At 36.5% G+C, this 27,129-nt stretch overlaps 1 protein-coding gene across 1 annotated transcript in view; it reads left to right on the top strand.

Moving 5' to 3' along the window:
- Nucleotides 1–3,710: 3,710 nt before the first annotated feature.
- The window catches only part of LOC125226349, a 38,195-nt gene continuing 14,776 nt past the window's right edge, over nucleotides 3,711–27,129 (top strand). Inside the window, exons 1-3 of the mRNA XM_048130310.1 lie at nucleotides 3,711–4,117; nucleotides 12,967–13,467; nucleotides 22,911–23,049. Of these exons, the coding sequence (XP_047986267.1) occupies nucleotides 3,914–4,117; nucleotides 12,967–13,467; nucleotides 22,911–23,049 (844 nt within the window). The 5' untranslated portion in view covers nucleotides 3,711–3,913. The remainder of the gene's footprint in view (nucleotides 4,118–12,966; nucleotides 13,468–22,910; nucleotides 23,050–27,129) is intronic.

The raw sequence follows: 27,129 nt of genomic DNA, 5'->3' as shown, positions 1-27,129 counted from the left end.
ACTAGTGGGTAAAAACGCATTTTATCTATCCACTACCTCGAAAACCGAACAAACCAAAATGTTTACCTTTTATTTAAAAGTAACATACGTATTTTTTATTTAAACTAGTCTGTTATTTGTACTTTACAACTTGTCGATATATTGTTATCGACATATATATATCCTTCACTATTTTTATTTCACTGTTCCTGGTAACATTTCATCTATCAGTCATTTGTCAATTTAGTCCGCAGGATTGTGGATTTTAGTTTTTACACGAACCTTCATCTATCTATTGTATTCTTTGTTACAGGCCCTGTCAAGTTATTGGAAAGTCTCGCAGAACTCCATTAAGTCGGCAAACTTTTAAAATTGTCGATACACGTGTGGCTCCCGCCCCACTTTTGTTTTCGTTTCGGGTTTGGAATTTTAGTACCCACACATCAGTTAGACGTAGGTTTGTTTACATGTGCGTTCCTGCATAATGTTGGGTTTACTGGATATTTGGTAACGAATTTCGTATTATTGGCCGGAGGGTAAACCGAACTAACAGTAACATGTAAGTGGACCCTACTAGGATTGGTCCAATTTCCTCACGATGTTTTCCCACACGACCACAGGTTTTCTCTTTGGACCTGACCAATATCAAACGCCGGGGTTCGAACCTGCGAACTCCTGATTGAAAGTCGCACGATCTGGACTAATATATACGACCGCTGTCTCACCATCACAAATGTAGGTATACTCTACATATAGCAAATGCGATTAAACCCCTTAATCTCCAGCATAACGGCTGCGTAGCCACGAAATATCAGCACAATGACCCTATTCATATTCCATTCCGGTATAAGATGGCTCTCATTCACTTCGTTTAACCCGGAGCTGCCGGGCTAGTCAAGTGACAATCATTGGCGCTACCGCTACGTGCCGATGAAAATGCAGTGTGGCCCTGTCGCGCCACTTCAGGGTGGCTAGCCGAATGGCACAATCGCTCACGAAACGCTCACGAAACGAAGCGCTAGTAGATATCTATCTCTATCGCGCTTGCGTATTGGCGCGACAGAGCCAGCGGCGTATCGCTTTCGTTTGGCGTCGGAGAAATGCCATTCGGCTACGGGGCCAGAAGAGCGATAGGGAGAGTTAACTATTACTATTAAGCATCGGCGTTTGAGAAGCGTAAGCGAATGTGACGTTGGCTAAGTACCCTCCGATGTTTATTATTAAAGGATATGGACTTTTTTTATTGTCTATATTAATGTAGGTCAGTCCCCAGTTAAATTGATCCCGAAATTCTTACGCACTGCACGCGGGTCGGTCTACTGAAAGTATGTACCTAGCGAATTATTGCAGTAGGTACCTAACTACTCTATTGGGTGAAGATATCCCATCCCATATACCTAGATCATTAGGTGTCATTACATTAGGTACCTACTAAATAACTTTTACTATGGGACCAATCCGAGAATCGCGACAATTATTACTTTCAGGCAAAATGTATTAATTATAATTATATAAAACAACCTAATTTTTTTTTCGCAATTTCAGGGTTGCTCGTATACCAAGGTTGCTCATCACCTATTATTCAACTCATAAATTATTTCAGATGATAAAAGTGCCTTGTATTATATATTTTTTCCCCTGACTAGCTCGGAAACACGTGTTTTGTCATTTAATACCTGCGGGTAAAAACGCATTTTATCCACTAGTGGGTATAAAGTAATTTGACCTTGAATAAAGTAAAATTAACTGCTTTAAAATTGATAAAAGTAGGTGAATCTAACGTAATAACGATGATTTACCACCTGTGGAACTACTGGAAGCAGTGATAAACGCATTTTTTGCGTATACCTACTCTGAAAAACACTCACTTATTTGAATCCTAAGTGTATATTTTCCCTATCTGACCTAGTTAACCCCTTCACGTACCTAATTGGTATTTAAGACCATTATAGTAAGTATCGGATTACACAATTAATGTTCAACTATACCAGTTAATTCCCATTTGCAACATACCGAAGTTTACAACTTTGCCCTTTAACCTTTAACATGACTGCCCATCGCTACATATGTACTTAGAGAAATTAAATAAACAGAGAGTAAACTTAAATAAATAGAGAGTAAACATTAAAATAGACATATACCTACTTATTCTTATATTGACGGAAAACTGTTTTACATGATCATGATTCATGATGCATGTAACTGCGTAAAGTGCGTACTTAAATATCAGGCGCTCGACAAAAATCAATAAGGTAATCACGGTCTGTATACCGGCCAATATTGTAACTTTAATAAAAATAACCGTGAATCATTCAAAACTCTTCAAATAGTTACGCAAAGGTGGACAGTGGACATGTAGGCATAACTATTGTAACTTTTAAATATTTTAGAGTCATATTTCTTTTACTGAACTGTGAATCGATGGGCAAAGTTGTAAAGTTGGCTAAGTATGTTCTTTAATTACTCTTTTGAGGTGGCTAGTGCTACTTCGTCTTTTTACGAAAAATAGGTACAATATTGGGTCCAATGTTACACGTGTGTGGTAAAAACAACAGAAGCTCCATGCGGAAGGTCCAATATTTATTGGGGCTTTGTTGTTAAACCGATTATCTTATCATCTCCCAACAATAAACCAACCGTTGGCAAGAGCACCCCAACGGTAAATCAATCAATCAATCAATCAAAATATTCTTTATTCAAATAGGCTTACAATAAGCACTTTTAAATTGTCAACAATGTACAAAATTCATCTTATTCTAAATATCAGAGCAATTTATTGGTGCAATAAACAATATTGTTTTAAAACTTGAATTAATAAAATGATAGCAATTTAAATTGTATAAAAAATACTAGCCTAAAAACTTCTAGAATAAATTCTAAATGTCAAAATTTTTTTTTATAAAAATACATTGAATTATCAATATCATCATTAATAACATATACAGAGTGGGGCCTGTAACAAAGGCGAAGAATTGAACTGTAGGCTATTCTCCTTATACTGATCAACATTTGTTCAGTGACTTTTAAAAATTATGAAGTCTTAAAATTTTTAATTTTTCATACAAAATAAATATTAGCTTCAATGTACGCCATTATTGTTGTCATTGACGTTGTCTGTCACACTTTAGACTTAACAGAATTCGCAATACATTACCTCTTAGAAAAAACTTTGTAGGGTGATAAAAATCAAAATACAAGTTATTTTTAAAAGTCGCCGAACAAATGTTGATCAGTATAAGGAGAATAGCCTAGAGTTCAATTATTCGCCTTTGTTACAGGCCCCACTCTGTATAATTAATTGTTTTCAAATGCTACTAGGGATGGTTGTCGATGTGCGGAAAATGCCCAATAGAACTAACTAACCAATAACTATTTCTTATTTAGTCTTCGGTGGCTGGTCGTAAATTCAGCCATTTTCATCTCTATCAACTAACAATTAGTTAAGAAGGGAATCGACTTTAACTCTACCAACGTATCAATTAATTGAAGAAATACACATATTTTTCGATAGATGGCGCTGGCTGGACGTAACATATGGTACATTATACAGCCAATAATAAAACACATTTGAAATAATTTAGTGGCGCTAGTGAAGCGTGAGTACCACATGAGTGTGAAAGAGTTAACCTAGAGTTTTGGTTAAACGTCACGCTACGTAACTTGGTCGTTGTTTTATGTTTTGATAGTGGGAAGTGACAACTATGCGCTCATTTATCTATACGAGTTTCAATTGAACGAACAAGTTAGTCGTTAGTTACACGGTTGTTTTAACGGCGTCCAGCGCGTTGTGTGAATAAAGTGATAATTAAATTAGTGCAGGGAGAAATATGAGTGGCAAATTATTGTTAAAACGCATGGTGATGGAAAAATGCGTTAAGTGATAAATTAAACAAACCGGTTCTCGGTTCGCAGTGTGAATATTTGCTTGTAAATCATGGCGTTTTCTCTAAATAAGTTGAAGAACATTCTGAATACAAATCGGGACAGTCAGTTGGCTGGTAGTGGGAGCCTTGAGCCCGAGATCGGGTTCAAGTTGTCGCTTCACCCGGTGTCCAAGAATCTGTACGTGACCGTCATCGGGGCCCGACACCTGCCCTCCTTGTTTGGGTTGAGCCGCGCACATGGATATCTTGTTAAGGTAACTTCCAGGCATTGTTTTGGTTTGCGCCGGAACTTAGCGGAGTTGGAATTTCAATTGTCTCTGGTCTCGGACACTGGTACCTAAGTTTTCGAGTTAATACTAAATCTCAGCAGAGCTTCTGAGCCAATTGTATAAACTTAGATTATCTTGCTCGCGAATAGGAACTTCTAGAATTTAATTAATTAAAATTAACCGTTACATTAGACTATTAACATTAGATAGGTCATATATCAAACATGTACATATAAGTGCTTTGCTGAAACCTACTAAATATTATAAATATAGGCAACATCTTCTTAAATAATAAAATTATAATTTTATAATGTTATGTTATGCGTGACGGTTAGTATTCCAAAAATACGCACTAAGCGTTTCGCTTCAACATTTATTTTGCGAACCGCCAAGGAGTGGAATGCCCTGCCTGAGTCTGTGTTCCCACATGAGTACAATCCAGGTCTCTTTAAAGCAAGAGTAAATAGGTATCTCATAGGTCGTGATCCACCGTAGACCGCATCATCACTTACCATCAGGTGTGATCGTGGTCAAACGTCTGCCTATTCATACTAAAAAAAAAAGATCTACGAAATTACCCGAATGCACCATATTGGTATGACTGAAGTAAATACTAGTCCATACTAATATTATAAATGGGAAAGTGTGTGTGTCTGTATCTGTTTGTTTGTGCGTCTTTCACTGCAAAACGGAGCGACGAATTGGTGTGATTTTTTTAAGCACAGATAGTTGAAGGGATGGAGAGTGACATAGGCTACTTTTTGTCTCTTTCTAACGCGAAGCGGAAAAAGCTGGTTATCTATAGTTAGGCCTACAGCAAATTGCAATTAGCAGATAATTATGTGAAGCCACAAACAGACTGCAAACAAATTAACAAAAAACCTCGGATGACGTAATCGAGTCATTAAACAATGGCAATACAATGTTGGTAAGGTAGCTAGGGACGAGAACGGCAAGCCGTATCCGTTTTTTTGTTTTATATATCCGTTTTTCCGCAACGGTAGGTAGCCAAAGATATTAATTTATATTTATTAGACATAATCTCATAAGATCATTCTACTATGCATGTAGTGACACAACTAATTGCGCGTGAAGTAATTATTTGAAGTTATTAATCAAAGGGATTTTACCATTCGTATCGTATTATTTGTTGGCTCGTCTAGTATAGCAATATCTCACCAAAGTTTATGCGCGTTATCCTTATTTCTAAAATAGAAAGGAATAACTTGGAGTAAGTATTTACCTAACATATTTATGTAACTCTCGCTGCTATGTTGTCGGGGCAGGGGAATTAAATTCTAGTTATTTTTTTCACGTCTGGTTGTATGATTAAATTCTAGGGCCAGTCTAGGCCCCGGGAGATCCGCCCTATCGTTCAAATTATGGGCGAACCGAGATGCTCTGCGAATTACTTCATAGGTATCTAGATGTTTATTTTAATTTATATTACCGGGATAAAGAGCGTGAAAAGTCAGATGGCAGTCGCTTTCGTAAAACTAGTGCCTACGCCAAATCTTGGAATTAGGTGTCAAAGCGAACCCCAGGCTCCCATGAGCCGCGTCAAATGCTGGGTTAACGCAAGGAGGATGAGGACGATGATATAGACCGTGATTACCTTTCTGGTTTTTGTCGAGCTCCCGACATTTCGATGTTGTTGTATTACATCAGCACGGAACACAGTTTGTCCCGTCAGTTTTTATGATGCATTTAAGCTCGTAACTGCGTCGAAATATCGGGAGCTCGACAAAAATCAAAAAGGTAATCACGGTCTATATCCCGATCAATACATATATAAGTCAAATGAAACTAACCGTGAATCATTATAAGATCTTTATTTGCATAGGTACCAATATGTTAGATGGCTAAATAATGTAAATATGTAGGGTACATATACATAATAGTCTCTGGAAAGGGTGTAGCAAAACATTGTTTTCCCCTCACTAGCTCGGAAACACGTGTTTTGTCCTTTAATACCAGCGGGTAAAAACGCATTTTATCCACTAGTGGGTAAAGTAATTTGACCTTGAATAAAGTCAAATTAACTGCTTTAAAATTGATAAAAGTAGGTGAATCTAGTAATAAAGATGATTTACCACCTGTGGAACTACTGGAAGCAGTGATAAACGCATTTTTTGCGTTGTAGTTTCCTCGCTGTAGTGGGGGGAAAAGTTTTGTGTTACACTCGGGTGCAAATGTATTTTACTTCTCGTGTGTTAAAAAACTCGCAAGTTCAGGATTCTATTCTCGAACCACTCGCTTCGCTCGTGGTTCAACTATAGAATCCTTTCACTTGCTCGTTTTTCAATTCCACACTCTGCGTTAAAATACAACTTTGCCCCCTTGTATAACAAATAACTATTAATAAGATCGAATTTATAAGTTAGACGGGTCTGGTATGGCTGCTAAGTACTTTAAATTTAAACAAGACACGAATCTAATTATCAAACCCAACGGCCTTGCGTTATTCATTATTCTAAACAAACATATTCTGATCACGCCATTCAGATATTTTTAGCGCCTCAGGCCCCGTAGCCGAATGGCATTTCTCCGACGCCAAACGAAAGCGATACGTCGCTGGCTCTGTCGCGCCAATACGCAAGCGCGATAGAGATAGATATCTACTAGCGCTTCGTTTCGTGAGCGATTGTGCCATTCGGCTAGCCACCCTGGCCCCGTAGCCGAATGGCATTTCTCCGACGCCAAACGAAAGCGATACGCCGCTGGCTCTGTCGCGCCAATACGCAAGCGCGATAGAGATAGATATCTACTAGCGCTTCGTTTCGTGAGCGTTTCGTGAGCGATTGTGCCATTCGGCTAGCCACCCTGATATAGTACTGTAACTACCGTAACGTAACGCAGTGTGGAATGGGTAATGTAAAATGTTGTAGACCTGTAGTTTGACATAATTTTATACATATGTACATAATAGTACATTGTGCAACAAGGGGAGGAAGTTGAATATTACTAACTCGAGTCTTTAAATCGCTCCGGCAAGCCGTCGCGATTTAACTTATTCTCGTTGGTAATATTCATACTCCCCAAGTTACACACAATGTTTTTCATCACACTCACAATGTAAAAAATATGTAAATAGATGTAAAAAAGTACGGTAAAGTAGATGTACGGTACAAGAAATTTCATTATTCCCTTGGGAGAACGATTTTTCTATAAATCACGCTCCGCCTGCGTGCAATAGCACATTTAAAGTGCGGATGTGATGAAAAATTCCATTATATCATATTATTTCATACAAGTCAATCATACCTAAATATCTAGGTACAGTTGTGGTACAGTCACCGGCATAAAGAAGTGTAATGATATCTGATACCTTGTCGCTTTTAATCGTTTGACAATTTCGGATTACATTTTCAAACAAGACGTTAATACGACAAGGTACAGATATCATCACTTATTTATTATTTATGCCGGTGACTGTAGGTCCTTAATATTTATATAAAACAAATCTGTAAATCTTTAAGCGTCTCTCAGGTTTTCACATAAAACCTTTGGTTTCAAGGAGGAAAGGATGAACCTTTTAAAATAGCATGTTCACATTTGGTTCGAGAAGAAAATAAAATATTATGCTTTTTGTTTCAACTGAAAATAATTCATTAAACGTTCCTAATTACCTAGGCGGGATTTAGAGAAATAAAATTGCAGCTCTTCAAGTAACTCAAAAATATTTTATTAATCCACTTAAAAAATCACGTCAATTCGTCGCTCCGTTTTGCCGTGAAAGTGACAAACAAAAGACGGACAAACAAACAAAGACTGCGCCAAGAGGTACATCACACTTTCCCATTTATAATATGCCTTTAAGATCGACTACCGAACTGGGCTTGCTAAGAAACGGAGGGAGTGGCGTAAGTCGTAGCAAACCGTCTCAATTGGTTGCAAGCTTCCCTTGTCAGCTATGTGGCAAAGTATGTCGCTATCGCATAGGTTGTCGTTATAATTACGTTGAATTTAGTCGGAACGAGTTTTAAGTTCTTTTTTTTATTATAAATGTATATTTCGTTTCCTTTCAACCCCTTTTTGCCAAGAGTGGCACTGAAACTTGAGTAGTTCATGTGCTCTGCCTACCCCTTTATGGGATACGGGCGTGATTGTATGTATATATGTACATAAATATATATTATTAGTAATTGACAAGGAAGGGGGATTGATGAATTTTGTCAGATACTGACATTTTCCTTTGGATAATATCATTTATTTCTGATACAAGTGATTATCATGATTAACATGATTATTATCATGTTGTTTTGTTTTTATTACCCTAAAACATTACTCTGATAAACCTCAAATGAACATTTATGATTCCTATGTGCATGACTTACACATATGTATTTAGTAAGCTCAAAACCAATACCCTTATGTGCACAAAATTAAGAAAAACGTGTATATTTTAATTTTTACCATTTTTTTTTTCACACAATATATTTTTGAAATTTTTTAAACACGAAAATTTAAATGATGTTTGTACCTAATTCTCTTAAAGATTTTTTGTCTCTCCTGAAAAGTAGCTAAAATGCACATAGCGGAATTGGCAATCTCACCGACGATATGGTGCTTAAAACTTTATGACTTGATTGTTACCATGACTTTGAAAAAGTATTTTTAACCCCCGACGCAAAAACGACGGGGTGTTGTAAGTTTGACGTGTCTGTCTGTCTGTCTGTCTGTTTGTCTGTTTGTCTGTCTGTGTGTGTGTCTGTCTGTGGCATCGTAGCTCCCGAACGGATGAACCGATTTGGATTTAGTTTTTTTGTCTGAAAGCTGAGTTAGTCGGGAGTGTTCTTAGCCATGTTTCATTAAAATCGTTCTACTATGTCGCGGTCAGGGGTTTTTCAAAATTTAAATTTTTTCAGTTTTGCGTTTTCTAAGCATGTCGAGAAGGTTTATAGCTAACTAGTTTATAAATACGAAAAAAAATTTTCCCTGATGTTGGAAAGCGTTTGGAGTATTTTCCATTCCAACCATTCACCCAACCAACCATTCAAAATCGCTTCGAAAAACCTTTCTTGACTTGTAAAATACCGTTGCGAAAGTCAAAATCTCATTTTCTGGCCGATTTTTATCATTCCTTCTCATTTTTGTAATAATTATTGTAGACTTTATCATTTCCTTGATAAAATTTAAGATCAAATTCATTTACATCGCCTTCGCCACTCTATAAAAAACCTGTACACTCCTTTTTGTAGACACCATGTAGGTACTTAGTCGATGGAGAAAGCCTTGTCAGAAAAGGAATTCCGGTTATCCCTTTCAGGCTTTCATTTTAAAAACCGCAGATGTGGAAGCGAGAAATTGCAATTAGGAAGATAAAAACGTCTTTTGTAGCACGCGCAATTTACATTATTTTTATAAAACGTTATAGCCTCTTAGATCAAAAAAAAAAGATTTTTTAATGATAATGAGAGTAAAACATTTAAAATAGGTTTAAACACACCTACTGATCAAAACGTGTTACATGTTACTATTTAAATGTGATATAACAATAGTCAGAGATATTTGATTTGGACTCCTTTTTGACAGACAATCGAGAAGAATGGAGAAAGAAGGGGGAGGCCTTTGGGGATAGTTGTTTAGTTTAACCAACGTGCCAACCCCAATACCGTACCCGAGCAAGCGAAATATTCCAAAATTGACTAATCGATGAATTCCATCATCGCAAATATATTCTTTATTAAGAAATTTGTAAGGTGCATTGGGGTAATTCCGAAAGTCGTCTAATTTCGAAAGTCGCAAAAAAATCACCATTATTTCTATCATATCAGGATTCACCTTTCGAAATGATCCGAACATGTCAATCATTCGTAATTACCCTAATGCACCTTACTTACTAATTACGTAGGTTACTTACTAATTAGGTAGGCAAGAACGATATAAATAATACGGGACACACAAAGCCCATTTGCCCATACTAAAAAGCGTACTCCTGAAATGTATAGGATGGGCCTTTTAGGCTAATAGGTGGCGCTAAAAAATCGAAGTACATTCTTAGTATGAAGACTATAAATCCTATATAAATTATCCTCAACTGGTACAAGGAAATAAATTCTTTCTTTGTAAAATAATGTTCTAAAATTCAATGTAATTTGAGTATCGGTAGCCGAAAATTATCGTTAAGTAATAATAATTATTATGCACTAGCAGATACAGATTTCTTAATATTGGCAATTTGCATTTGCGGTCTTGAGTATAGAGAACTTTACAATATTATTAGCACGAGCGGTTAAACTAGCACTTTGTCCCCTTGTTGAACAACTAACTATTCTACCCCATTCTCAAATTATTATTGTTACGGCCCTGACTTAGCACCATGTAACACATAAGTCGCCTCAGGTTTCGAGACGGCAGTTCGCTGCCAACTTATATAAACTGCGAAGCGATGAGCCAAGTCAGGAGTATTATTCCAACGACATATTGATCTGAAAGCCAACATTTTAAACGATAGCTTACCCGAATTTTGCGTAGGTAATATTATTTGAAACTAAAATAAATGCAATATATTATGTTTAAAGAAAAGGACGTGACCAAGGCATCTAGTTTCCTACGGCTGGAAACGAACCAGCATCCACTGCTATCGCAGAGCAGGTGCCTGATGCTGATACATTTTTTTTTATAAAGTGCATTGGGATTGGGGTACTTTCGAAAGTCGTTTAATTTCGAGTCACATAAAAATCAACATTATTTCCACCATATCAAGATTCCCCTTTCGAAATTACCCGATCATTTCTGTGCTTCGAAATTATCCCAATGCACCCTAATGCATTTTGGTTACTGAAGGTTTGTGGCACCGTCTTTGTGGCTAGCTGATAGAATTTACTTATAAATTATGATTTTGAATCATAAATATTGAAAAAATCGATTTAGTTGTTTTATAGTTATAGTCAGTATTTTCTTCGTGTTGGTGTGGTGAACATTTTTGTGTTTCACTCGGTGGCAAATGGCAAAGTTTGAAATCTTTCGCTTGCTCGGGTATCAATATTGGCACGTGCGGTTAAACAACTACTATTATACCATGTAAAACAAATAACTATTATACCATGCACGAAATAAAACATCAGATTATCATAAGAAAAACATGGACAGAAGTTATTTTTAAATCCAATTTCTATTTAATATGTCAGGTAGAAATATATAAAGTAACTGAGTTGACCGTGACGTCACTCAACTCGATTTCATATTATAGCTGCTTTGACTAGGAGGCTAGTAGCCTACTGTTGTATCGGTTAGATCCCCGGTTTGCCACAGAGATCGCCTTACCTACGCTTAGGAATAAGAGTAGGTCAGGTACACATGCTGGCTTCCGGGGCTAAATGCGTATTAGTCGCAGTATCAAACGAGTCTGGATTTGAAAACGAATTTTCTGCAATTGTTGAATTCTTTCTTTGACTGAGCAGACGATAGACCAGGTAACTAGCCGTATATATTAGGCTTTTCATATTAGATTTCCACTATTTAGAAACATCAATACTCATTTTAATCCTTAAATCTAAAAAAATGCTTTGCATAAAAAACGCATCAAAATCAGTTCGCCCGCTGAAATCTCAAGGACAAACACACATAGTCAGAAATATACTGGTCAAACTCGTAACATCACCTTTTTGTAAAAAAAATCATTAGGAATCGTCGGAAAATATTCAAAGTAATATGTAGTTACTCATTACGTTTGATCATTTCGGTTGCATTGGTTATCACGGGCTTATCGCCACACTAAATGTTATCACCGCTTATCTTATTGGCAATTGTAGAACCGATATGCTATCGACGCTGTTGTACGCTCTCAACTGTAGGGTGATAATCATCGTTATCTCTCACTCTTACCCTTTAAGAGTGAGTGAGATGTGGCTAGAGTACCTAATTTAGTAGTAAAGTGAATCAGTTCTAAAATCTTGAATGATTAGAAACGAATTTTGCTTGTTAATTTAATTGTTAATCAAAGTCGGATAATTAATTAGAAATATTAGTCATCATTCAATCATTTAAATAAATTAATTGCTTTTGATTTGACTCATTATTTCATTCAGCTGAACAGAAATATTAACCCTTATTTTGTCTTTATCAATAAATGCTGTCCACAAATGGAAAATATCATGTAGTTTTCATGAAAGACGTATGAATGAGAGGTGATGATTTAATGTTAATTATTTTGAGTGTATGTCGACTGCAAGTTTTTTTCAATTTAAAACATTACAATTTATGTCTCGAATTTTAAAACAACGAATTTTTAAAATAATTTCATTACAATATATTTCTTCCGGAGCGGTATACATATTTATTACACGTTTTGTTTTAAACGAGTCACACAAATCTGCCGCTAAAAAGCAGCTTAAATGAAATCCGACCTCAATTCTCATTTAACAACATTTAAATAACATGAATGCTGCAGTAATCCGGGAAATACAAAATACTTACATAATATTTGTTCGGTGGTAATGCACATGTAATGATGAATTGTTGGTACTAGGAGGACCTGAACCTTTTGGCTGCGCTCTGGATCTAAGGACTTGGGTCACTCGGGCCTTGTCTGTGCCAAAATAATTATTTGTTACTCAATCGTAAATTGATTCAGTTTTGGATAAAAATAGGTATATAAAAGAATAAATGTGTTTGCTGTAAAACTTTTATTTCTCGAGACGAGGACGATTGTTTCTTTTATTGCAAATCTTGTTGAAGACCTCCTGTAATTGAACCTTACTTTGAAATACGAGTACTACTGTATTCTACAACTGTAATAAATACTAAAATACGGCTTTTAACTTTTAAGTACTTACCTGCTATAACTTCTTTATTAGCCGTGTTTATTAAACATTCCAATTTAATTTCAGGTCAAAGTGTTCCCGGGTGACAACAAATTTGAGACGACCCTGCAGGAAAGTTCATGGCCGGTCTGGAACGAAGACTTTAAGTTCCAGCTGAAACAGAAGGAGGCTAAGAAGCCAGACAAACCCGATCTCCAAGGACTAGTTGCCGGCCATTTCCTATCTCTCACAATATATGCGCTACTCGAGCCACCCAAAACAGAATCAGACAAAAGAAAAAGTGCAAAAACGTTAGACAATAAAAAGAACCCTAAAGTAGCAGACCAGGAAGAACCGAAAGCGAAAAGTGGGTTCCTAGAAAAGACATTCGGTAGTTTTAAATCGACGAAAGCAGAGGCGATGGCGCAAAAATCTGTTCTGGAAAAAAGAAGGACAGTCGGAGCAGCGACGTGGAATTTCGATTCGAAGCTGTTCCAGAATGATCTGAAGAATGGTTTAATTGGAACTCCAGATATTTGGAGGCCAATTAATGCGATTGCGAGCGGTCTAGCCGCCGCCGACACGAGAGTGAGTAACTATGTTAATTATTTTATTGCTCGACTAATTTTTAACGCTTTTACTTCCTCGTCGCCCATAGTAATTTTTGAAAACGATATACTATATGGATATAGTTACATTGGGGAAACTGTGAAAATCTGAACTAAAGTTTAACATATAATAACGCTTTTCAACGCACACAAATTGACCACATATTGGGAAATGAACAGTTTCACGGATGGTAATGGTGTGTATTTAATAAACAAATAACACGTAAATTAATTTGCGTTTGATCCGAGAAATGCAATGAGAATTATTATGTATTTGCACCATCGCAATATTCGCAATGTATTTTCTACTAGCTGGAATAGTCATTAAAATATCTTTCTGCACAAACGCATTTAGCCGCTTGTGTATCATAGACGCCAGGAAAATTAATAATCATAAAACAAATTAAATATAATGTGTGTAGGTCGACTCCGCGACTCACTTATTATAAAACAATATTGTTGCACATCACATAAGTAAAGGAAAACATCCGTATTTATCTGCAAGAGCGCCTACTAAGCTAAGTAGGCAGATGTAATCGGCTTACAAAGATATTTCGAGCCTCATTCAAAAACATTTCCAGCAAAACTGTGTTGGATTTACTTTGATCTCAGACTGAAAAAGTAAAAAAAAAAATTTAACTTTTTATTAGGGCATTAATCTCAGTGTTTGTTCTAAAAATGGTATTAAATAAATGTGTAAATGTATTTTATATGAACTTGAATAGCCGATTAGATATTACTCCATAATAGTTATTCAATAAATGTCGTGAATTTTAAAGACACAAGTCGCAAATTATTTTTTATAATTCAGGCTATAGGATGTGCTGCATCATCGTATAGTTTGTTTTTTAAGGTATACTTACTTAATACAAATGATCTTTACGAAGACTTTATTATTTATTAGCTAGTCGGGTTAGCGGCACACGTATACCTAGTAATATTTACAGTCTATTTATAGCACTACGCATACCAAAATTGTATCCAATCAGGGCCAATTAAGTTTCTCAATTGGTGCGAGTAAGGTGTGGTCTGAGTCACCGCATCACGGAGATCGAATAGATCGTGAGTTCAGCCCGGCGTCACAATAGAATAGCTTTGACCTCGACCACTGAATACCTATTACATACCTACCTTAGACGTGTACCTACTTGTAGGACGTCATATGCAGCCAACTGAGTTTTTAGGGTTCTGAGGCAAAATGGCGATATTTCGTCACGTCCGTCTGTCTGACCATATGTCACAGCCATTTTACTTGGATGCTAAAATGAATATTTATGAAGAATAAAGGTATGTATACCTACCTATATTATAAATATGTATAGTGCTGTTGCTTGGGTTGTTAGTAAAATTGTTAAAAGGATCTTTAGCGGCTACTAAGACATGTATAACTTGATAGCAAACATTTTGTACATGTACCACATCAAAAGATAGGAAAAACAATCTTACACTATTTTTTTGGGCAGTCGTGTAATAAAATAATTTTGGTATTTGTTTTGTCAAATAGCTAATTTCGGAACATAATCACCCCGAATTTCGCATCTCTAACTTTTGAACCGGCACATCATTAAATTTTTTTTTAACTTCATCGGTTGCATCATTTTTGAGTTATTATGCAGAACCATCCATTATGCGTGATCCAACACGAATGCGGCCGGGTTTTATTTGAATTATTATAGGTACTGAAATCATAAAATCATTATCGTCTGTTCGCCAACTGCCAAGGCTGTGAGCCTGTGTTTTTATCTTCAAAACGAAACATGCATTAACTTTAGTTGTTACGTGTTGTTTTGGAGTCAAGAGGTTATTCTACGATATTTATAAAGTATTCGTTGTTGTTACATTTTTAGACACTTTAAAATTCTTCCTATTTTAGTACAGTACTTTAAGTACTTACAAAATAATAGAGTAAAACGTACTTATTAGATTTGGCTTAGTTACTTAGCGAAATACAATGTAAAATAAAAATAAGTATTTGAAAAAAAAAATGGCACTAGCTTTTATCGCCGACTGTACCTTTCTTTCAACAGTCATCTACTGCTCTCCGAGATGTTTCTAAAAACCCCTTACTCAATGGGGATACGACGTTTCATAACAGTACCTATGACCACCTTTCTGCTCCATCATCAGATCAGCTCCATGATACCATAATATTACATTGTCACGTGATTTACATGTGTGAAAAATTTCAACTCAATCGGAAACCGGGAAGTGGGTCAAATTTAGCTTCTACGTTTAGACCCAAACTAACATGCTAACAAGGCAAATTGAATAAAAGCTTGTAAAAATCATTCATCATCATTATCATCAATTTAAATGCTCCTACGGTAAATTTAGAATTTAATTTGACGTGATCAGGACCTGTAGTAAATAGTGAATAATACGTTGAGCAAGCTCAACTCAATCGTGAAATTTTAAATCAGTATTTTCTTGTGTTAAATCGTATTTATTTACCTAACAAAATCCTCTTGATACACGTGTAATTCAGGCGCTGTTCTAAGATTTGTCTGCCTGAGTCAGCCATTCTCAAAGTGTGCTCCGCGGACCCCTAGGGCACCGCAAAGCCTCTCTGGGGGCTCCGTGTGAATTTTGGGTACCTGATATGCCACTTCAACTCTCTTCCATAAAACCAAATATTCACCAATTGATAAAAAATAAAAAACAGTTTCATGTAATACCTCACATTAGAATCTAGTGATTAGATTTTACTATCATGATTGCTTATTAAAATAAAGATTGCAATAAAAAAAAAACGGTCAAGTGCGAGTCGGACTCGCTCACCGAGGGTTCCGTACAAACTTTCAATAGTTGAATCATCAAAATGTTATTCATAAAACTCTACTACAGATTTTACTAAATCGAATACGACATCTATCGGCAAATTGAGTAAACTAATGCGCGCGAGCTAGTATGGAAGATGATTTTTATGGAATAATTGTTTATTGCGTGAACCGATTTTAACCATTTTTCCTCTATTTAATAGCAGGTAATTTCATTGTTATTTTGTTAAAAAATACAGGTACAATAAACACCCGCAAGGGTGTTAAAATTGAAAATGTAAATCTGAAAGGTTTTTTATAAATAAATAAAAATACCCATGTTTGGTGAAAATTTCATACATTTACGTTGGTAAACTTCGGAGATAAGGGGGGGGAAACGGTATTTTTTTTTACATTTTCCTTCAAAAGACATTTTTTTCCACAACCAAAAAATTACAAAAAATAGTTTCCAAATTTCATATCGATAGCATAAGTAGTTCTCGAGATATTTAACAATGTGACAGACGGACAGACAGACGGACAGAGTCGCACCATAAGGGTTCCTGTTGTACCTTTTTGGTACGGAACCCTAAAAATTAAGGGTTCCGTCAGATGTTTTACTTTCTAAAAGGGTTCCATGGGAAAATAAGTTTGAGAACCGCTGGCCTGAGTAATTACTGCTTTCACCCTTTGGCTGCCCATACAACCATTTCAGTCGCAAAATCTTCAAATCAGTAACTAACTGTCAAATGTGACATAACGCGTGGTAACGTCGTGCAAACAATGCGACCGTATTGATACAATAACAAAATGTAGTCGTCGTGTGCACTCGTTACGGTAACAAAATGTGTACGAATTTGTGGCTGTCAATGTCACTGTCAGAATGACTTTTAACGACACTTTATTAGTCGACGTTTGCACACATAACGGTAACAACATGTGGACGAATTTGTGGCTGTCATTGTCACTGTCAGAACGGTTTCTGACAGTGACATTGACAGAATTTGTAACACACATGTGTAGGTCTGATTACCGAACTGCTCCTAAACCACTGTATCCGCAAATGACAATCTGAAATACGAAGGTTTCTCAAACTGTCTTGTGAAGTTGTGGACTGGTTGCTTTGAATCATTTAAATATGAGCGAATTAAATAATAATAAACGACGACGACCATTTAAGCACGCTTCGACATTTTATAGAAATGTGGGAAAGTTAAGAAAAGTGCAGAATGATAATACAAATAGATAAGCACTTTATAGTTACTTAATGTATTAAATATATAATTTTTAATTCTTATTGATAAAAATGAAGTGTAGTGTTGCTTTACACAATAAAAGTAGGAATCAAATGAAATAGAGTATTTACTGTGATATTAATAGAATTTCTGTTGCGCAATGATAGTTTTTTTCAGTACAGATGCTGCTTTTTTTAACGCAGTAGTGCGAGCAAATCAAGCAATGATTCATTTCTTGTCTGGTCGAAACTCTTAGCTTAGATTTAGGTACTGAAAATCGTCGTACGATACACGTGCGAAAAGGACATTCACAACTCGTGTCGATTTAAAACACTCCCTTCGTTCGTGTATTAATTTATCGCTACTCGTATCGATTTTCCTCTTTTCCGCACTCGTATCTACAAGTATTTTGTTTGGGTTACAAAAAAAACACATTATTTACTCTACTACGTTTTATTTAAGTCTCTTTAATATTACAAATTTGTAGACACTTATCTATACAAAAATCTTGACAAAAGAAGTACAGATCGCTGAAATTAATGTTGATCGCTGAAATTAATGACGACTACTTCAACAAGTGTAAATTGTGAAATGCCGCAAAATACTAGTTGCTCTATAGAAGACCATAATAATATGATCCCCGATCCTTTACAACCCAGCAGCTCGGTACGCACGTTACAATTTTTTTTTAATCTTCTTTAGTGAGGGAAACTGAGTACGACGGCATATTTAATTGTTTATAAAGTTTGAGGATACCTGGAAAAAATTAATACAAGAAGCCATTTTGAAAATATAATAAATATTCACTGCTTTGGGTCACGCGTGTACGCTGCGACCATTTTGCGACAGTTTGTCGACCGTTTGGTGACCGTTTGGCGACTGTTTTTTACATGGAATATTACCGTCTTAATCCATATTTTAACAACTTTATTGGTTTTCTAGGCATTATTTTTATTATTTCAGTATAGTATATGCACCGGAGCACTAAAACTTCACCAATTAATATACATAACACGCAAACACCGAGTAGTCAATAATATTATTACTGGTTAAACTGAGGTAAATTGATGGCGCGTTGATAAATTTAGACTTATTTTATGAAATCACTCGAGCAATTTAATTGGCCATGGTAATTAGCCCACATTATATTACTTTTACTTTGACATTTTAATGTCAAATGATTTTATTTCTTTTTTACTTTGACGTCTCTGACAGTCGCCATTTGAAAAGAATGAAATGAACGAATGATTTTGGGAAAGTAGTCGCCAAACGGTAACAATGTGTGCACGCGTAGTGCACACTTCTGTCACTTCTGTGACCATTTGTGCCTGTTACCAATCGTCCCCATTTGGGTCGCCGCGACTAAACGTCGACCGTACTGCGACTAAGCATTGAGACCCGAAGACCTGTGTGTACACAAAATAGGAGGATTTGCGTAGGAACGGCGACCGATTATGGTTATATGGGTGACTGACACCTGCAACGTACCAGAAACTAGCTTAGCGAACTGAATAATATGTGTAGGTACGTAATTAGTATGTTGTACCTGGAACAGCAAAGCCCAGAGCCAGTAATTCAACAATGCGACAAGCAGAACACAATCAAGTACTTATTTATTTCCAACGACGATTTAATACGGGACTGACAAAGCCCATACAAAAAAGCGTACCCCTGAAATGTAAGGCCTTTTAGGTTTAAAACTAGATGGCGCTGTTTCGCAGCCTCGAAACGGCCAAAATCATATTTTGCCCAAATATTCTCGCGTTTTTTTTATTTTTTATAAGAACAAATTACATATTATTTCTTTATTTTAATATCATGATATCATTGACATTTTGATAAAAATAATTTGGCGTCATCCATAATTATATTACGTCACAGTGTAAGGGGGTGGGGGGTCATACTAAATGTGACAATCCCTGTTAAAGGGATACAAAAAAGCGTGACATAGGAGGGGGGAGGGGTCCAAAAACCTGAAATTTGGTGTGACGTAATATGTGGATGATCCCTTGTAGGCATCATCAGTGTAGGTAGTTATGATAGTATGAAGTACCTAGGTGGCGCTAAAAATTGAGGTACGTCAAGTGTAAAAATATGGGTGCGTACAACTTAATCAAAAATATGTCCCATAGCACTTTATGTCGGCGGAATAAGGTCTCGGTACATATTTTTGAGCGGATAAAATCGATACGTATTTTTGCACTTGACTGTACCTACGATTCTTAAGTAGTATGAAGATTGTAAATCCTATATAAATCATCCTTGCTCATTTCGGATTTTAATTTGCGGCTATACTGTAGAGAAATATTTTGTAAACTAAAATATCATAGCTACACATACATACATAAACTCACGACTATATTTCCAAAAGGGATAGGCAGATCACAAGAAACTTATTAAGTTTCAGTGGCACTGAAACTTGTGTTGTTTTGTGGCACTGATACTTTTTGGTAAGTTAATACATTTTTTCGTTAAAATATGATTTTAACGAAAAAGTTTATTTATTATATCCAAAAGTAATTTTATACTTACTAGACTGTGGGTTTGTAGAACTGTAGGTACAGGCATGCAGCTCCAAACTAACTACTATTAATCGTGTTCAAAAAGTTTGGTACGAGCTATAATTTTCGAGGGAGCTACAAGAGGACCATTTTAATAGAGCATTTTAATGGTTTATTTCCTGACTATGAGTAACTTATTGAACTAACTTTTGCTGTAGTGTACACTTGTACTGTAGCTCGTAATTACTTTGCGACAACCAATTTAATTCAAAGCCTAGGTCAGACTCACAAGCGGCTTTCAGTAAGTAATATTCGACGACCGGTCTGGCGCAGTTGGTAGTGAGCTGCCTGCTAAGTCGACGGTCCTGGTTTGAATCCCGGTAAGGGCATTTATTTGTGTGATGAACACAGATATTTGTTCCTGAGTCATGGATGTTTTCTATATAAGTATGTATTTATCTTGTAAGTATTTATATCGTCTCCGAGCACTCATACCTAATAGGTACAAGCTTTGCTTAGTTTCTGTGTAAGGTGTGTCCCCAATATATTTATTTTATTTATTTTTATATAAATAATTTTCATAACAATTTCAGGTTAACTTTTACCGACTTGAGAACTTTGCATGAGGAGGTTCTAAATGTATTAAAGTTTTATGTTTCCTGATGTCGAGAAGACAGCTGTTTCTTGTTTTTATATTCCGAAGTTTCGGTTGTTTGCATCGTTAGCAGGCTGCCCTCACGCCAAGATTACTCTCGTGGACGCTGTGTATCGTACAGTAGTTATCCTTCTCTACCACACTTCCGTATTGGCTCGACCGAGTCATTGCGTATCGTACGCCTCGGAGCGTCAATGGTACGTCTGGCTAGAGGCCCTAGTCACCTTCTTCACTCGTCATTATTGCCCAATAGTCCATAGTAGGTAAATTACATACACAACATACGTAAACGATTTTAGAAGGTTACCTAATAGGATTTGGCCACCGATGTCATATACAGGGTGCCCGGTAATTAATGGACAACCTTTTATCCACCAAAAGGGCACCTTATACTGGTCCAGAAAATCTACTTTAAGGTTTAGTAAAAGTCGCCTGGTTTTCGAGATTTTCACACATTTTAAAATTTTAATGGATATTAATGGACAACCTTAAAAACCAAGAGGGCACTTTATACTGGCCCAGAAAATCGACATTAAGGTTTAGTAAAAGTCGCCTGGTTTTCGAATTTTCACACTTTTTAAAATTTTAGGTTGTATTAAAATTTTAAAAAGTGTGAAAATCTCGAAAACCAGGCGACTTTTACCGGACCAGTATAAGGTGCCCTCTTGGTGGTTAAAAGGTTGTCCATTAATTACCGGGCACTCTGTATAATATAGATCAAGCAAGCGTATCTATCTACTTAGCGTGTCAAATGAACAGTAAAATCCTTACTGAGTTGTCCGTCTTTAATTAAAGCTTGCAGCTTTTGGGCGCAAATTTTTGTAAGTTGAAGTCAACAAAAACACTAAAAATGCCCCGTTACGTGATATTTAATTGCAACAACACAAAAATTATGAACACTCGAGGGCCTGAGACATATTTATAATCACAGGCAAGTAACAACTTCAGTACAAAATCTGACACGCTCGCCCCCTATACAAATAGATGAACTTGTTTCGTCTATCCATATCTAGTTCTGTGGATTTGACGATACAGTTCTAAGTCCTAAGCTTTATCCACGGCGAAACCGGAGCCGGTAACACGTGACGTGTACATCATTTACTTTATGTGAGAGGTAAGAGATTGTTTACCTAAAAAACCAATATATCCGCACGTGTCCAAAAAGGTTACATTGGTTTATTTGCGGTTTTCTTTGAAGGATTTGGGATGTATCAGTAATATGTTCTTTTAAAAAGTTCGTGTAAATTAACGTTATTTTGCAAAGTAGGTCGGTACGTGTGTAGGTAATTCTTCTTCAACTGTGTTTATATTTTTCTTTCGTAATAGTATTAGTATAATAGTATTTGATAGGTCAAATCGCACAAAATGCTACTCGTGGCAGACTTTAAATGAAACCTACAATATTTTGTCACGCATTAAAACTTTTAGAACAAAAATGCTGTCTTACATATTGTAAGTTCGGGAGTTTTATTTTGCTGGTCGATTTTTTTATGGGATAGGAGGCAAACGAGCAGAATTTTTTCCCCTCACTAGCTCGGAAACACGTGTTTTGTCCATTAATACCAGCGGGTAAAATCTCATTTTATCCACTAGTGGGTAAAGTAATTTGACCTTGAATACAGTCAAATGAACTGCTTTAAAATTGATAAAAGTAGGTGAATCTAGTAATAAAGATGATTTACCACCTGTGGAACTACTGGAAGCAGTGATAAACGCATTTTTCGCGGTGTAGTTTCCTCGCTATAGTGAGGGGAAAAGTTTTGTGTTACACTCGGGTGCAGATGTATTTTACTTCTCGTGTGTTAAAAAACTCGCAAGTTCAGGATTCTATTCTCGAACCACTCACTTCGCTCGTGGTTCAACTATTTCCTCCTTTCATTTGCTCATTCTTCAATTCCACACTCGGCGTTAAAATACAACTTTGCCCCCTTGTATAACAAATAACTATTCTTTCGTAATAGTATTAGTATAATAGTATTTGATAGGTCAAATCGCACAAAAAGCTACTCGTGGTAGACTTTAAATGAAACCTACAATATTTTGTCACGCATTAAAACTTGTAGAACAAAAATGCTGTCTTACATATTGTAAGTTCGGGAGTTTTATTCTGCTGGTCGATTTTTTTATGGGATAGGAGGCAAACGAGCAGACAAGTCTTGTCCTTTCTCGTGGAATTGTGTGACTGGGTCAACTTTTCACGCCCCTTAACTAGTTGTAAAGTTTATAGTTTTTGGACTAAATATATTAGGTAATTAAATTTCTTTCCACGTCCACAGAGAGAAAACAAAAAGGGCCAACTGGAAGTGACTCTGTTGTACACGACGAGCGAAGATGGCCTCAACGATGTGGTCACGCTGACCGTCAACAGGCTACGATGCAGTGTACTCACTATGCAGGAACAGGAGCAATATAAAGGTAAATATTTATAGTGTAGCTGTGACACGGTGTGACATCAGGAAACCGAAAGATTTTAACTACGCATTTCTGAAGGCAAAATAAAGATAAAATGTTATATGTATGACGTTAAGCAAATTTTGTGTCATTTTTTTTAGCTTTGTTCGATGTATTTTTACATAAGTAAAAAGTAAATGTTATTCCTAAAACTGGCACTTAAAATAAACATATACACACATTTTTTCTAAAAAAAAATACGTTTTTGCAAGGAGTCACTAGTTACTTTTTGACATCTATCAACGAGGATAGTTGAATTATATCCGATAACGCCATCATCGCCATCAAAATAGCGTTTTATTCTGAGAAATAATAATTGTTATTTTTTTAAATGCTTATAACTCTAAAAGTGGGCGAAATCCAGAAAAGTTTATATATTATGACATTTTACCTACTCTTCTAATATGATGAGGAATACGCTGTTAAAATTATTCGGTTTCCTAATGTTACCCCGTGTATACAGAATAAAAAGTGCTAAGTAGATGTAACCTGTTAGTAGGATATTATGCAGGAACAGGAACAATAGTTGAAAGGGGGCTCCTTTCCATTTTAGCATTTTCGCTACCGTATCTTCTTAATGGTAAACTGCGCCCATATGCATAGATCTTCCTAAATGCTAAGTGTAGGTACCTAGATGTTTTGCAGGGCACCATAAATCTTTGCTTTTTCATTTTTAATTAGACTAAAGCCTTCCTTTCAATAACATTTAATTAAGAACAGCGGTTCCAAATTAAATGTCAATCAAGGTACGGGTAAAATTACTAGCAGTAACCGCGAATAGCGCTGCGCCAGTGTGCCTATCCATACCGTGGTTTGGGGTTACTTTGATCAATTTCAAAATTAATTTGTACTTATTTCCGTGAATATCGACTTAAAAAAAAAATAAAAAAAAGACAATGTCGGTTTTTGCTCGTCTACCGATTTCATTAATCATACGGTTTTTATAACAAATGTATCTCTTGAAAAAAAAAATTTAAAGAAGTCATCAACTTTACCTTAATCATCAACCTTATTTGGGGTTACTTTGATACCCCCCGTTTTTTTGATGGATTTCGATAGTAACCCCTATAGGGAGTAAAACTGTAAAACATACGAAAAAAATCCCTTCACAGGTTTAGGTTTTATAAGGATTTTCGAGCATTTGGGGTTACTTTGACAAAGAGAAAGAAGGGCAGTGTAGGAAAAATCAACTTAAGGATGAGCCCCAGGTTTTTTTCCATATTTTCCATGGTATTTATGAAATAAGGTACCATATGACCATAATTTTCTGATGCTTGGCGAATCCATTGTTGGCCTTCGACAACTGTGGAAGAGATCCCTTATGGGGATAAGCTCGCCTTTGTATCTCTATTCCTACAAATTGTATATAAACTGTTGTACACAATAAAATGATTACTACTACTACTACAACTTTAGTGATGGCCCGATTTAAAACCGTTTCTGAGTAGTTCCGATAATTTCGGGAACCCAATCTTTTTTTATATGTTCGCGGCATTATTCTAAAACAATAAAACAAAATCAACTACGAAATCATAAAGAAAAATACATACAATACCTTAATAATCTACAAACCATATTTCGCTGGGTGTCATTGATCAGTGATCAAAGTAAACCCTTATAAGCGATCAATGACACCCCATGCCAGAAAAACCGAAAAATCAAAATGGCTGCCATGAATATCTTTTGTTACAAGAATCGACGTTATAGGCCAATACTTGCCTGATTAAATGAATTACATTAAATTTATCTATTTACTATATAGAACATTGTACATTAGAAGTTATTCAGGCTATAAGTTTTAACAAAAAGTTTTTACACAAAAGTAACAAACACATGAATTTTGCGGGCAAAAGATAGTAGTTTTATATAGCCATACTTTGTACCTACGGAAACTGCAAGTTGTGAGCTATATTGTGGTTACAAAATTGCGAATATAAACTTATTGAGTAATGTCATGTGTGTATTCAGTTACTCATAGGTAAATACAATAGTTTTCAGTACAGATGGTGTTTTTTTTACGCACTAGTGCGAGAAGTGGTTCATTATATGCCAGGTCGAAACTTTGAAGGCTCACCTGTACTGAAAAACGTCGTACGATACACGTGCAAAAAGGAAATTCGTAACTCGTGTCGATTTAAAACACTCCCTTCGGTCGTGTTTTAATTTATCGCCACTCGTTTCGAACTTCCTTTTTTACGCACTTGTATCGTAATGTACTATTACCCAGGCAAACATAGTAATAAATGACAAAGGATAAACATAAAACACAAAGCATGTGTCACCGCTGATTACTTTTCCTAATCTACCAACTACGTGCCTATAGGCCCCGGCTTCTTCAGGTTTCTAATCTTCTTTTATAGGTTCGAAACACGCAAAAAGCACGTTGCACTTTCTTGTTTATGTCCAATCGTTGTGACGTCCGATGAATATAATAAAAAGCGGCCAAGTGTGAGTGGGACTCGCGCATGAAGGATTCCGTACCACTCTATCCCTTAAAACCGGACAAGTGTGAGTGGGACTCGCGCATGAAGGGTTCCGTACCACTCTATCCCTTAAATCCAGGACAAGTGTGAGTGGGACTCGCGCATGAAGGGTTCGCAACCACTCTATCTCTAAAAACCGGCCAAGTGTGAGTGGAACTCGCGCATGAAGGGTTCCGTGCCACTCTTTCTCTAAAAACCGGCCAAGTGTGAGTGGGACTCGCGCATGAAGGGTTCGCAACCACTCTATCTCTAAAAACCTGTCAAGTGTTAGTGGGACTCGCGCATGAAGGGTTCCGTACCACTCTATCTCTAAAAACCGGCCAAGTGTGAGTGGGACTCGCACATGAAGGGTTCCGTACCACTATCTCTAAAAACCGGCCAAGTGTGAGTGGGACTCGCGCATGAAGGGTTCCGTACGACTTTATCTCTAAAAACCGGCCAAGTATGAGTGAGACTCGCGCATGAAGGGTTCCGTACCACTCTATCTCTAAAAACCGGCCAAGTGTGAGTGGGACTCGCGCATAAAGGGTTCCGTACCACTCTATCTCTAAAAACCAAGTGTGAGTGGGACTCGCGCATGAAGGGTTCCGTACCACTCTATCTCTAAAAACCGGCTAAGGGTGAGAGGGACTCGCGCATGAAGGGTTCCGTACCACACTATCTCTAAAAACCGGCCAAGTGTGAGTGAGACTCGCGCATGAAGGGTTCCGTACCACTCTATCTCTAAAAACCGGCTAAGTGTGAGTGGGACTCGCGCATGAAGGGTTCCGTACCACTCTATCTCTAAAAACCGGCCAAGTGTGAGTGGGACTCGCGCATGAAGGGTTCCGTACCACTCTATCTCTAAAAACCGGCTAAGTGTGAGTGGGACTTGCGCATGAAGGGTTCCGTACCACTCTATCTGATCTATCTCTAAAAACCGGACAAGTCTGATTCTATGGGAGCCACTTAAGACGCTACGAGAGCGAAAATTCTAAAATGGAAAGGAGTCCCCCTTTCAATTTGGGAATTTCAGTTAAATATACTAGTGTTATTAACTAGATTTATCGAAAAAAAAAAATGTCCATTAAGAACAACTCAGTTAAAAGATATTGCGAAAAAATCTTTAAAATCGAGGTTCCGCTCTCGACTGTTCCCTCCTCTTTAAAACTTATTTAAACAGAACGAAATTAGTAATAACAATGAAATACAGATTATTTCATTGTTATTACAAATTGTTACCGATCTTGAGTATCACAGCTTTTTTGAGCCATATTGAAAAATGCCGTTTTTAGAAATTTTTGATTGGCTTTAGCGTCTTTTAAAATAAAAATAGCAAAAAAATAAAAGATGGTCCGACACAGATAAAAAAAAAATCTGTGTTGAAAAAATCATTGCTTCAAAAACCAAGGAGGAAGTAGTCGAGAGCGTTTGTATGGGGAATTGACCTGTATCGTATCGTCTTAAATACTTATTCTCGTTTGAATAAAAAGTCAAGTATTATACGCCGCTAACAATTTTCGGTTGAATAAAAAGTCTTCAAGTATTATACGACGCTGACAGAACAATGTTCCAAAGGTAT

The sequence above is a fragment of the Leguminivora glycinivorella genome, chromosome 5, assembly GCF_023078275.1.
Source record: "Leguminivora glycinivorella isolate SPB_JAAS2020 chromosome 5, LegGlyc_1.1, whole genome shotgun sequence".
In the NCBI taxonomy this organism is placed as follows: Eukaryota; Metazoa; Arthropoda; class Insecta; order Lepidoptera; family Tortricidae; genus Leguminivora; species Leguminivora glycinivorella.
The sequence above is the reverse complement of the archived record's forward strand: the minus strand, read 5'-3'. Positions and strand labels throughout refer to the sequence as shown.